The 14,391-nt window shown below is 37.2% G+C and overlaps 1 protein-coding gene across 2 annotated transcripts in view; it reads right to left on the bottom strand.

Moving 5' to 3' along the window:
* MIA2 (MIA SH3 domain ER export factor 2) overlaps nucleotides 1–14,391 on the bottom strand; it is a 111,221-nt gene that overhangs the window by 94,220 nt on the left and 2,610 nt on the right. For both annotated transcript variants that reach the window (XM_060294769.2, XM_030854843.3), the window contains exons 3-6: nucleotides 12,793–12,879; nucleotides 8,055–9,285; nucleotides 1,643–1,861; nucleotides 1,437–1,537 (exon numbers count right to left, since the gene is read on the bottom strand). In XM_060294769.2, coding sequence (XP_060150752.1) covers nucleotides 1,437–1,537; nucleotides 1,643–1,861; nucleotides 8,055–9,285; nucleotides 12,793–12,879 — 1,638 coding nt within the window. The remainder of the gene's footprint in view (nucleotides 1–1,436; nucleotides 1,538–1,642; nucleotides 1,862–8,054; nucleotides 9,286–12,792; nucleotides 12,880–14,391) is intronic.

The following is a 14,391-nucleotide window of genomic DNA, read 5'->3' as shown; positions in this document are numbered from 1 at the left end:
TTTGCCAGCATTAAAAATTGGGAGATTTCACACAGAAGAACCCAGATTTCCAACTTTTCTTGAAATATCAGAAGATCTGGCAAAAACTAGGCTGAAGGTAAGTAGCAGCTACATGTTTCAGAGAAAGCATACACTCTCCAGTTGGTTACAGCTCTCACCTTTACCAGTGCTGCACTCATTTCATTTGAGTTTATAAACCCTGTTTTAGACCTTCAACATTTATTTCCTGAACTAAAGTGATATCTTCTTGATTGGCCTCCCTTTCTCTGGTCTTTATCCGCTTCAATTCTTATTTGACAATGTTGACAGATAGACTTTAAAATGAAACTTTTTCAGTTCACTCCCTACTTAAATTCCTCAATAGTGCCCCATCATTTGAAAGATAGAGTTCAACTTCCTATCATAACATGCAAAGCTATTTTTTACATAATCCCAGTATACAACTTCAGTCCTACTCTGTATTCAATCAGACTGAATTGCTTATAGATCTCCAAAAATGCCAAGCTCTCTCCCACTTCTGTACTTTTAAAAATGCTCTCTCCTCAACCTAGAATGTTTATCCTTTCTTGCCTGGCTAACTCCTACTCTTTCTTCAATATCAGCTCAAGTAAGATCTCTTCTGGGACATTTTCCCAGGCTCCTCCTCCCCACCCTCTCTACCTACCACTTCCAATCAGTCTACTAGGCAGCTCCTCCTGTATATCAGTAGCATCCTGTGGCTATTACAGCACCATATTATAATTATTTAATTTTTTTTTCTGGTGTCCTCCAACTAGACGGAACTCCTTGAAGGCAACCACTGTTAAATTTCATCTTAAAATGTAAATGAGAAGACAAAAGTGCTTCCTCAATTATTTATTTGGTAGCAGTAGATGAGAAAAGGAACAAACATTTGTAAAAGGCCTCATGTGCCAAGTACTACAGCTAGGTCCTTTTGCAATATTTAATTTACAATAAATGAGATAGAATTTAATAGGATTTACAATAAATGAAAAAGTGGACAGATTTTAGAATTTCAGTTATGAGTTGGTTAAATTTTGAGGTACTAGTTGCTTTTGCAAGATTCTCACATTACACCATTCTGAGGTCACAGCTGTCATTCAAATACTAATAATTTGCTTAAGATCAATTTTCAGTTCATATTATTTCTGAGTTAACTCTTAGTGTAATTTCCCCTGATCTGAAAAAAAGGGGAAGGAAAAAACCCAAATGCTCAAGATCAACAAAGCTTAAGGAAAGTTTTAGAAAAAATCCTTAACAACATCCATGCAACAAAACATTCATGTAAGGAGAAAGCTTACATGTAAAATCTTATGTAAAGAGAAATATTATGTAACACTCACATAGGAAAGATTCACTGAAACATAATTTTCAGCTGTTCCTATACTTAGTAAAATAGGTAAAATTATTGAAAAACATCTAAAACGTCAACTTACCCTTTCTGTAAGAACTACAATTGGTGAAAACGCAGAATTCAGGAAATCATAAACATCAATTTGAAATAAATATTTCAGAATCTGACACTCAGAAGCATCTTCTGTCAATTTATAAATAAAAATATGTTAACACTTGATGCAATGTAATTTTGAATCTAATTTTTTCCGTACTTGCTGCATTGGAGAACAAATAGCTTGTTTCTTACCTTTTAGAGCAACATAATTTTGAGAAGACAAAGAGTAATCAGTTGAAAAGATCTGACTGTTTGACAGGGTATTTTCCACAAATGTGTCTATTTCCACTTGAGTAGGTCTTTCAGTGTCTAGTGATGTTTCTGATTTTTCATCATTATTTTCAGAAGATAGAGTTTTGAAATGTACTTCTTCGTGAACTCTCATAGATAACTCTATTTTAGAGACCATATCTGTAAATAAATAAGGAGAAATGTTTGGGATTTTTTTTTTTACATGCTTGCTTTGTTGTGGGCTTCCTATTTTTTTTCTAGGCAGGTCATTCTTTGAATCTTGCGGGCATTGTGATACTTCATTATGGAAAGAATTCATTAAAACATAAATTTGTAGCCTCTATTAGTTGCTACTTCTGATGTAATAAATTACCACACACTTAGTGGCTTAAAGGATACAAATATATTCTCTTAGAGTTCTGGAAATCAGAAATCCTACAACCAAGGTTTTGGCAGGGCTGTGTGTTCCTTCTGGAGGCTCTAGAGGAGAACCCATTTCATTGCCTTTTCTACCTTCTGGAGGGCATCTGCATCCTTTGACTCATGGCCCTGTATATATGAAGATATATATGTACATCTCAAGAACCTTCATTTAAAAAGGATTACCAGGCTTCCCTGGTGGCGCAGTGGTTAAGAATCCACCTGCCAATGCGGGGGACACAGGTTCAAGCCCTGGTCCAGGAAGATCACACATGCCACAGAGCAACTAAGACCGTGTGCCACAACTACTAAGCCTGTGCTCTAGAGCCTGCGAGCCACAACTACTGGGCCTGCGGGCCTAGAGCTCATGCTCCACAGCAAGAGAAGCCTGCACATTGCAACGAAGAGTAGACTCTGCTTGCCGCAACTAGAGAAAGCCCGTGTGCAGCAACAAAGACCCAATGCAGCCAAAACTAAATAAAAAAAAAAAATTTATTTTAAAATTTATAAAAAATAATAAAAAGGATTACCCTTCCCCAAAATAAAGAAAAAAAAATAATTTGAAACATATATGTCATAATTTTACACGTTTGTAATGTTGCATCATATGCATACATGTGCATACCATGTCAAATAGCCATCAATTTAAGACAATTCAATTTTCAAACATAGTTTAAACTGATCACCTGATTCAATGAACTAATCAAACAGGATTAAAAAAAAAAGTTCTAAGTAGTCCTAGCCTGATCTATAGTATTCAAGTAAATTGTGGGATTTATTCCTCAGTTACTTTTTAAGACAAGGATAGAAAAGTATCAGTGCAGCCCTGAAAAACAATATTAAAGAATAGTCCTGGGCTTCCCTGGTGGCGCAGTGGTTGAGAGTCCACCTGCCGATGCAGGGGACACTGGTTCGTGTCCCGGTCCGGGAAGATCCCACATGCTGCAGAGCAGCTGGGCCCGTAAGCCATGGCCACTGAGCCTGTGCGTCTGGAGCCTGTGCTCCGCAACGGGAGAGGCCACAACAGTGAGAGGTCCGTGTTCCGCAAAAAAATAAATAAATAAATAAATAAAAATTAAAATTAAAAAAATATATATATAAAATAAAAAGAAAAAATGAATAGTCCTAACTGAATTATTCAATGTCTATCTTTGCTCTTTGAGTTATGAATTTAACACATGGCTTTGATGCTGTCACTTACTTAGCATTGTTTAAAAGATGAAAGTCCCAAGTAAGCAAACACATATCTGTAATTTACTCATGCCACCTGTGGACATTAAACTTAAAAATGAACAATCAACTCAGGAGTCTGAATACAATAGAACTGTTGTAAATACAGGACTCAAATAGTGATCTACAGTTATGTTTAATGGCATTAGGGGAAAAAAAGGCTTATTCGACAATTAATTACACCAAATTTATATGTGCCTAAATTGGTTTATTTTAAATATTGTTTTACACTGCATTTGAAATAAATACATGTGAATAAAATGAAAATTTCCTATAATAATTTCATATTTGATTATACTTTTGAGGTATTATTTTCACATTACTTAAATCTAAGCTTTAAGATTTACATTAGAAGCCAAAACAATCTTGAAAAAGAAGAGCTGGAGGAATCAAGTTCCCTGACTTCAGACTATACTACAAAGCTACAGTCAAGACACATGGATCAGTGGAACAGGATAGAGAGCCTAGAAATAGACCCATGCACTTATGGTCAATTAATCTAGAACAAAGGAGGTGAGAATATACAATGGAGAAAAGACAGTATCTTCAATAAACGGTGCTGGGAAAACTGGACAGCTACATGTAAAAGAATGAAATTAGAACATTCTCTAATACTATATACAAAAATAAACTCAAAATGGATTAGAGACCTGAATGTAGGACTGGATACGATAAAACTCCTAGAGGAAAACATAGGCCGAACACTCTTTGACATGAATTGCAACAGCATTTTGGGGGATCTGTTTCCTAGAGATGGAAATGGAAACAAAACCAAAAGTAAACAAATGGGACCTAATTAAGCTAAAATGCTTTGCACAGCAAAGGAAACCATAAGCAAAACAAAAAGACAACCTATGGAATGGGAGAAAATATTTGTGGATGATGCAACTGACAAGGGATTGAGTTCCAAAATATACAAACAACTCATAGAGCTCAATATCAAAAAAGCAAACAACCCAATCAAAAAAATGAGTGGAAGACCTAAATAGGCATTTCTCCAAAGAAGACATCTGGATGGCCAAGAAGCACATGAAAAGATGTTCAATGTTGCTAATTATTAGAGAAATTCAAATCAAAAGTACAATGAGGTATCACCTCACACCAGTCAGAATGGTTATCATCAAAATATCTACAAACAATAAATGCTGGAGAGAGTGTAGAGAAAAGGGAACCCTCTTATACTGTTGGTAGGAATGTAAACTGATACAGCCACTATGGAGAACAGTATGGAGGTTTCTTAAGAAACTAAAAATAGAACTACCATATGATCCAACAATCCCATTCCTGGATATATATCGGGAGAAAACTATAATTTGAAAAGATATAGGCACCCCAATATTCATAGCAACAATATTTACAAATAGCCAAGACATAGAAGCAACCTAAATGTCCATTGACAGATGAACAGATAAAGAAGATGGTATGCATATACAATGGACTATTACTCAGCCATAAAAAAGAATGAAATAATGCCATTTGCAGCAACATTGATGGACCTAGAGATTATCATATTAAATGAAGTAAGTCAGAGAAAGACAAATACCATATGATATCACTTATATGTGGAGTCTAAAAAATGATACAAATGAACTTATTTACAAAACAGAAATAGACTCACAGACAGAAAACAAATTTATGGTTACCAAAGGGGAAAGGGGGGAGAGAATTTGGGATTAACAGTTATACACTACTGTATATAAAATGGACAAACAACAAGGTCCTAATGTATAGCACAGGGAACTATATTCAATACCTTATAATAACCTAATATAGAAAAGAATCTGAAAAAGAATATACATATATTCTTATACATATATATTCAGTTATATATGTATAAGTGAATCACTTTGCTGTACACCTGAAACATTGTAAATCAACAATACTTCAAGTAAAAAAAGTACATTAGATACAGATATGACTTTCTTATAATTGTTAATAAATTAATAAACAATTTTAATTCAAATAAAATAATGAATAGTTTTCATATTTAACTGTACTTGGGAAATTCATTATTTAAATAAGCTCAGTTTGGAGTCCTTTTGTAAAATAGAGTTCTAATATCCTAATATTCCCTTAGGATCTATTAATATTGTAATATAAATAATTGTTCCCTAATTTATCTGTTTTGTAAATTCTTATCTCAGGATATTAGCTTTTTATAAATGTGGTTATCTCAAACCTCAGCTTTTCACAAATACTTTTTCAAGATCAGTGATTCATTTTCCTTATGCACTCTTTCTAAATAAGTCAAGTTTTCATTTGTTATTCCCTAAAAGAGTTGTTGAAATTATCTGAAAATATTGGCTATTTTAGCTATTTCTCCAATATTGAGAAAATAGAGTCTGTGATTTTATCTGAATCCCTCTTTCAGTATTCTTTTTTTTAAATATTTATTTATTTATTTGGCTGTGTCGGGTCTTAGTTGTAGCACTCGGGATCTTTGTTGCGTCATGAGGGATCTTCCGTTGCCACGTGCCGGCTCTTCGTTGGGGCTCTTAGGCTCTAGAGCACGCGGGCTTAGTTGTCCTGCAGCATGTGAGATGTTAGTTCCCCAACCAGGGATCAAACCCACGTCCCCCTGCATTGGAAGGTGGATTCTTAAACACTGGACCACCAGGGAAGTCCCTAGTATTCTTTTTTTAAAACAAATTTTGCATGACCCCAGCTTGTTTTTCATTTAATTAATAGTGAAATGTTTTGAAGTATTTATATAGTAAGACATCTTTTTTCTGAAACTTAAAGGAATTTCTTAACATTTTTATAAAAGTCCCTCAAAATTAGTTATAATTGAATAAATGCCCTGTTCTCAATTGACTATCTACCAAGTTATTCATATTTATAAATTCTCCCAGCATCACTATATGAAATGATAAATTCTACTAAAATGATATTCAGAATGCCCTGAAGTTTCTATATATAAGCTCTAAAATATTTTTATATATCTATATTTTGCATACTGTATTTCTGGGTCTGATATTGTTTTGTTTTAGTCTCTCTTCTTTCCAATTACCATCTGCTTTTTCACAAATACTCCCTCAGGATCTAACAAGCTTAGAACAAAGTAATTTCCTCTAGCCTTTGAAAATCTAGGTCTCTAATGTTTTCAGTCATGAAAATCATCACACCACCTTATTTAGAAAAGGGTTAGAATCTAAAGTCTATATTCTGGTTGAGGATGTTGATCAAGTAAAGAACTCATATTTTGTAGAATATTAAGAAATAACATATAGTTCTTCTGGAAATTCAAGATAATCAACCAGCACCAGTGAAATGTGTTTCCTTCTGAGTTTGCAACATTGTTGATCTCTTCTTGTGAAAATTTTTCTGTCATTCTAGGATTCGATTGTTTCTGTATTATTGGCCAATATTTGTTGAGTTTCTAATCTGTCCATCATAGAGACATCAGAATGGAGATGTGGGAAAGTCATGTTATATAATTCTTTACTTAAAATACTATCCACTTGTTTTTAATCATAGGAGTTGCTAGATACCTGAACATCTAGATCTAGAAGTATCCTCTGACACTCTGCTCTCTTCTGTTGCCCTCTGTTTATCTCCCAGAATTGAGAGGCTTGAGGAAGAAAGCTGAAAACTTTTTACATTGTTTTTGCTTGAGTTTCATTATTATCTTGTACACTTAAAGAAAACCCTTGTTATCATAGATCTTCTTGGGGGGAGGAGCTATAGATCTAGAATAAAATATCATTCAGGAATTAAGACGATTTTAAATTACCTTAGCTTAGGTTTCTAAGAACACAATTCAGATATAGCTATATTGGGAAGGTGTAAATGAGCTAAAAAATGAGTGCAAATAAGAAAAAATTCTCACCTAACAGAACAGGAAGTCAATGAACATCATCTAAAATAGGTTACTCAAAGAAGAATATAAGTATTTTATTTAGAAAATAGAGATAAACACTAAAAGAAATTTTCTTAAAAAAATAAAGGAGGGCTTCCCTGGTGGCACAGTGGTTGAGAGTCCGCCTGCCGATGCAGGGGACACAGGTTCGTGCCCCGGTCCGGGAAGATCCCCCATGCCGCGGAGCGGCTGGGCCCGTGAGACATGCCCGCTGAGCCTGCGCGTCCAGAGCCTGCGCGTCCGGAGCCTGTGCTCCGCAACGGGAGAGGCCGCAACAGTGAGAGGCCCGCGTACTGCAAAAAAATATAATAAAGGAAATTATTGTCCCTGGGACAGAAGTAGAAGTAGAAATGGACAGAGGGAACAGAAATTGCTTTTGTTAAAAAAAAAAAAGCCTTAGCACTATTTATATTTTTAACCTGTTTACGTATAATAGTTTGATTAAAGCTTATTGTAAAAGACCTTGAGATCTCCTTGAAACATCCATGTATAGCCAATCATTCTTTGTCCCTTGGGATTTTATTTTATGATATTAAGATCTACTAAATCCCAGAGTAAACCAGAAATTGATAAAAGGGTGATTGATAAAGTTGTTGTTGATTATTGAGTATTTTGAGAAATATGGATTTCTGGATGTTTCATGTGCTTTTCACTTTTTAAAATAGATTATGTTTAATGTATGGACACCAAGTGAGGAAAGTGGTGGGGGGGAGGGGTGGTGGTGTGATGAATTGGGAGATTGGGATTGACGTCTATACACTAATATGTATAAAATAGATAACTAATAAGAACCTGCTGTATAAAAATTTTAAAAATAGATTATATTTTAAAAAGAAATCATATTATAGATATGTTTATACTAACCTGGCTGACCGTGTCCGTTTTTCAACATCATATCTTCCGTATTATCTGCGGGGTAATACTCAACTGAAAATTCTCTTTTATCATTTTCACCTCCATTATTTTCATCCAGTGTCTCTTTGGGAAATGGCAATTCTGTCTCCTTTGGAATGTTCTGGAAGTTCCAGGGGTTGTCAAAAGTATACAAGAACTTTTTAAAATATGGTAAAGTATCAGAATCGTCTGTTTTCTCTAAGACCCTTTTCTTGCCTATTTGATTTTCAGTTTCCATAATTTTTATTATTTTTATTTCTTGTTCCTTATCAGGGTCAAATTCACTTGTTGGAGGATGTCCATGTTTATCTCCCACACCTTCTTCTTCATTTTTTCCATCATCTGATATAATTTTATCTTCATTAGCATATGAAAATCCTAGCATAGCAAAACCAAAATCAAACCAACTTGGCCTGAGAATTGAGCTATCATTAGTGATTGTGTCTTCTTTTTCTGTTAATATTTCTGTATAAGGAACGGTGGGTTCTTCCTCAGAGGATATGGAACTAGGAACATCTTGTAAAGGTGGGTTGCTTTCTTTCGACAGTAATTCAAGCCCTGTATCCTCACCCCCAAAATCAAAATAACTTGTAAATCCACCACCAAACCAACCAGTGTCTTGAGGATTGAGGATGTGCTCTGACTCAGACACTAGTTCAGACTGTTTCTTTGGCACTGAATCAAATTCTGATTCAAGTTCTTGCTTATGTTCTCTTTGGGGCTCACCATTGTTTAATCCCTCTGGGTCATTCTCATCTTCCACTGTTATTTTTCTATTTCCAAATGAGCTTTCTTCTAGAGGTTCAGTAACTGATTCAAAAGTCTTTTCTCCAGCTTGGTCCTTTCCAAATCCAAACCATCCTTTCACTTCAGGAATAGCTGAGGATGGTAGGACATGATCCCCTTCTGGAATAGGATACTGTTCCACATTTCCAGCTTCTACTGCTTCCCAATCTTTTGATTCACTGGTACTTCTGATATCTTCAGGAGCCTCTGATGCTGGAAATTGGTCTTCAAACAAAGTACTTTCAGAAGTTGAATAAAAGCCGAGGTCTATCTGAAAATCATTTTCATATACTCTAGATTTGGGCTCCTTGCCCTCTTCATATGGATATATATTTTCACCATTACCACTGTTTAACTCACTATCTTCATTTTCAAATGTGTAGCTTATTCCAAGAAGACAGAGAAAGTCAGATTCCTGAAAGAAAAAAAGTTACGATTGACATTAATATATAAAAACTCCTTGTTTCTCTGAAATCATTTAAAATGGATGAGTATGATTTCCCAAGGCCACACAACTAGCTGAACAGCAGAGCAAAAACTCCTAATCTCAAACACTTGTATCATAACTGACTTTTCAGGGTTACTGATGTAAACCTAAATGAAAATCCTCTTGCATTAGGATTTATTTATTATCAAATAATTGAAGAAATTCAGAAGCAGAGGCAATCAAGTAGTGAGTATATTCTGCAAATAAACTCTAGTGAACAGGCGTACATGGCCACAAAATCTTGCTCCTGGTAAGGGTACACTGAATGGACATATGCAGCTCTGCAGCGCTTTCAGGGAGGGGAATGTACAGCACATGGTCACAGCTCAGACAAACCAAAGACTCTAAAGCATGAAGGCCTGGTTAGAAGTTGCACTAAAAAAACTTCTTTTTTTTGGCTGCGTTGGGGTGTAGCTGCGGCACGCGGGCTTCGCTCTACTTGTGGCATGCGGGCCCCAGGGCACATGGGTTCTGTGGTTCGCGGCACGCAGGTTGAGCCGCGCAAGCTCAGCGGTTGCAGTGTGCGGGCTCAGTTGCCCCGTGGCATGTGGGATCTTAATTCCCCGACCAGGGATCGGACTTGTGTACCCTGCATTGGAAGGCAGATTCTTTACCACTGGACCACTGGGGAAGTCCCCACTTAGACTTCTTTTATTGAGATATTGCATGTAGCCGATGGAAGCAGTGATCCCCTTGCTCATCTCACAAAACAACCAAATCATCAAGAAGAAAAATGGTGAAGCTATTTTTTTTTAATCTGAAGGTATGAAACAGTGATATACACTGCTCTTTGGATATCACCATTATGAAATGAGAATAAAGCTCAGAATTTTACAAAAAGAAACTTCAGAATTGCAATTTTACAGTATTTTTTGGCATTGCAACATAGTAGGTGATTAACAACAGATGCTGGAGCTAAACACTCTGGGTTCAAATCCTAATCCTGACGTTTACTAGCTCTGTGACCTTGGGCGAATAGGATGACCTTTCTATGTCTCAGTCTCCTCAACTGTAAAATGAGAATAATGACAGTACCTACCTTATAGGGGTGTTGTGAAGATTAAATGAATCAAGTAATTAAAATAGCAACTGTCTCTAGTAAATACTAGCCTAACCTAGCCCAAGGTTACACTACCCCAGATGAACCAGTCATGCAAGGATAAAAAGGCCCAACCCCTTGCCTCTGTTCAGGACAACCCTGAAAGCCCATTCCAGCTTCAAAGCTCCTTATGGAATCACCTGAAACCTTTGTTGCAACCGGATCACAGTTCAACTTCTCTGTCTGCCCAATCCTGCTTTTTCTTGTATTCCCTCACAGGTGCTATTCCCAAGAGTACTCCCTAGTAAACCTCTTGGATGCAAAGATCCGTCTCGGATTCTATTTCCCAGGGAACTTGACCTAAGAATTTGGGCCTTCTAGGGACTTCCCTGGGGGTTCAGTGGGTAAGACTCCACGCTCCCAACGCAGGGGGCCAGGGTTCGATCCCTGGTCGGGGAACTAGATCCCACATGTATGTCGCAACTAAGACCCAGTGCAGCCTAAATAAATACATGTTTTTTAAAAAGTAAAGAATTTGGACTTTCTATATGCTTACTATGTGCTCTGCACTGTGCCAGGTGCTGAAATTCTACAGTAAACAATAGAAAAACGTAATTATAAATTGTGATAAGTGCTATGTAGGAAGTAAACAGGAAGCTGTGATGAAGAAGCAGTAATTCCTTTAGAATTATCATGGAAGAGCTCTCTGAGGCACTGATGTTTCAGCTGTGACCTAAAGGATAAAAAGGAACTAACCAGGTGAAGAACTTAGGGGAAGCGTTCCAAACAGAGGGAAGAGCCCGTTTGGGTTTCTGGGCTAGGAAAGAGCTTGGCATGTTCTAAGAACTATCAATAGGCCAGTGTGGCCAGGAGCATAGTGAGTGTGGGGAGAGTGGCACGTGACAGGGTCAGCAGCGGGAGCAGCAGCAGATCATGTAGAGCCAGGGTAAGGAGTCAGGGCTTGATTCCAGGTTCAATGCAAAGCCATAAAAAGGCTTTAAACCAAGCAAATGACATCATCTGATTTCTTTGTTTTTGTATCTATAAGATCCATTGCTGTCTGGAGAATGAATTGGAAGAGGGCAAAAGCAGGGGCAAGGAGACCAGTTAGAAACCTATTGCAGTGTTCTACTCAAGAGACAATGATGCTTTGAATCAGGGCTATGGGGAGAGTAAAAATGAAGAGAAGACAGATATATTTTGGAGACAGAACTGACAGGACCAGTAGTTATACAGTGAATAGACATTTAATCCCAGAATCTGTGCTGGAAAAGAGCCAGATAATAGTTTACTTAACTAGGCAGACTGACTTCACACTGACCTCACGTAAGGTAAATAGGCTTAACCTGGAATGTGAATTAAATGGGCTAATCAAATTCACATATTGAAGAGTCACCTTCTGATTCCCATTCTCATTATCAAGCCCAGCATTATCAAGCTCATTTAAAACTCCAACAGCAAAAGAGGTTTACAGATATGAGACCTAGAGAGTGTGATGGGAAATAAACTCTGTCCCAGTAGGACAATAACATTAGTAATAATATCTAACACTTACATAGTACTTACTAAGTGCTGTTCTATGTACTTTACATATGCTAATTTTTTTTTTTTTTTTTTTTGTGCGGTACGCGGGCCTCTCACCGCTGCGGTCTCACCCGTCGCGGAGCACAGGCTCCGGACGCGCAGGCCCAGCGGCCATGGCTCACGGGCCCAACCGCTCCGCGGCATGCGGGATCCTCCCGGACCGGGGCACGAACCCGCGTCCCCTGCATCGGCAGGCGGACTCTCAACCACTGCGTTACCAGGGAAGCCCAATATGCTCATTTTTTGCTCAATAAATTTGTTAAGGTAGCACTATATTATAATCATCATCTTCATTTTACAGATGAGAAAAAAGGCACACAAGACCACATGGGAACTAAGTGGCTGAGTCAGGCTTTGAACCCAGTCCACTTCCAGAATCCATGCTCTTAACCACTATACTTTACTGCCTGTTAATTTTTCAGTAAGCAAAATCCTTGTCATCAATCTCGCCTTACCTGATTTTATTCACATACTCAAACTATTCCTAGAGTGAGTTTTCAGACTATTTTATATATCCACTATATAAGATGTATAACTGATGGGCACTTATACTACAGAAAACTGTTTTAGCCAAAAATTTTTAAATTCAGTTAATAACCGATAAAGCAACTAAACTCCAATATCAATTAATAAAAATAAATAAATAAAGTAATACATTCATTAAAAAAGAAGAAGAAAAAAACTATTGGTAATTGGAAAAGAGAATTCTTGGGTGTTTACAACTATTTCTTTTGTTAGAGAAAATAAAATACAAATTTTCTTTAATAAATAAATAAATAAATTCAATTAATAACCGAAATGAGTTTACTCACTTTTGTTGATATTTCAACTTCCTCAGATATGAACACCTCTTCAATCTGGACTGCATCTTTGGGAAAATACCCAAAGTCCTTTCCTTTCTATCAAAATGAAGAATGAAGATTAGCAAGGAAGAGTGATCAGAGCAATAATGGCCATTGAGCTTAATTTTGTTTCATGTTCTTGGCTTTCATCTATTTCAAATTACAAACATTAACGGCTTTCATTTACCATCTAAAAGAAAGTCAGTGAAATCATATTCCTTTTGCTACTCGACAGAACAGCATTAATCTGAGGGAAAAAAGGGCCAAGCTATAAAATGCCACATTTTCAGATTTCAGAGGGAAAACCACACATTTTCTTTCTTTTTCTGTTCTTAATGACCTTTCTTGCCCAGGTGGACCACAGATTTACACTAGTAAACCTGGAATATCAAAAAGCAAGAGAATTGTGACTGTAGCCAAGCAAGATGGAGCTGTGACATACGCAGCATTTTCAGGATGTCAAAATTGGGTAAGATGTTTAAACTCTGAAGGGCTGAGGTGGATTCATCAAGATAGTAAAGATCTATGAGTCTTCCAGGGTGCATTTGGTTCCATACAACTTTTCTGAGGGTGCCTTGGTAACAGAGATCCTCTCAATCGGTTTAAGTGCATACAAGATGTCCCCCAAGAGTGAAGGCTTCACATAACCACACTCGGCCCATTTCCCACCCCTGTCAAAGTTTAAAGAGCATATTTCTTTTGGCCCTTTGATTCAGCACCATTATACCTCAACTGTGATTCTTCCAGCTCTCCAGTTGCTGCAATTATTTGGAAACTGACAGAATGAACTCCACAGTGTGGCTTCTTTTTCTTGGCCATGCCAGTGGGGCTTGCGGGATCTTAGTTCCCTGACCAGGGATTGAACCCGGGCCCCCTGGCAATGAAAGCCCAGAGTCCCAACCACACAGTGTGGCTTCTTAAACAGTTATCGCCTGGGTTAGACACCTAAGGCACAAAACCAAGTGTGCTTGAAACGTCACCCTGGCTCCACACATTACATGCTGCTTTTGTGTGGAACTATCATTTTCACACATAGTAAACAAGAAAGAATGCTTTCTTTTCCTCTTATGATACTGTGTCATTTTCCTTATAGTTGCATTGGGTACCTCCCATGCATTCAAGACAGAGAAATGGCATGTTTAAGGCACCATAAGCAGTAAGAAGTCTTGGGAGCTGCAAAGTCCAGGTAAACAATTCTGGCCAACAAGAGTCTGAGGTTCAGTCATGTAGTCCCTCATGCTAAAAAGCAGGATAGACCCAAATAGAATCTGCTCCTTCAAATAAAGATCACAGAGGCTACACAGGGAAGAGATCTTATGCATACGCAATATGGAAATGATGTATGTATCAGGTTGGTCATGCTTGTTCAGCTTGGGAGTAAAGTTGCTTGTCATGGTATCTTTTCATTCTGAGGCATGATATAATCTAAGATAAGACCTATATTCAACTGAAAATATTAATCATTAATTTTTCTATCTGTATATTCAGAGAGGTGATTGAGGCATCTAGGCGTTTCACTGTAATAGGACTTTGGGCCAAACAGTGGTCTCTCTCAGTTATTCTTTTTCT

The sequence above is a fragment of the Globicephala melas genome, chromosome 2 (assembly GCF_963455315.2).
Source record: "Globicephala melas chromosome 2, mGloMel1.2, whole genome shotgun sequence".
Taxonomy (NCBI): Eukaryota; Metazoa; Chordata; class Mammalia; order Artiodactyla; family Delphinidae; genus Globicephala; species Globicephala melas.
This window is presented reverse-complemented; position numbering and strand designations above follow the sequence as displayed.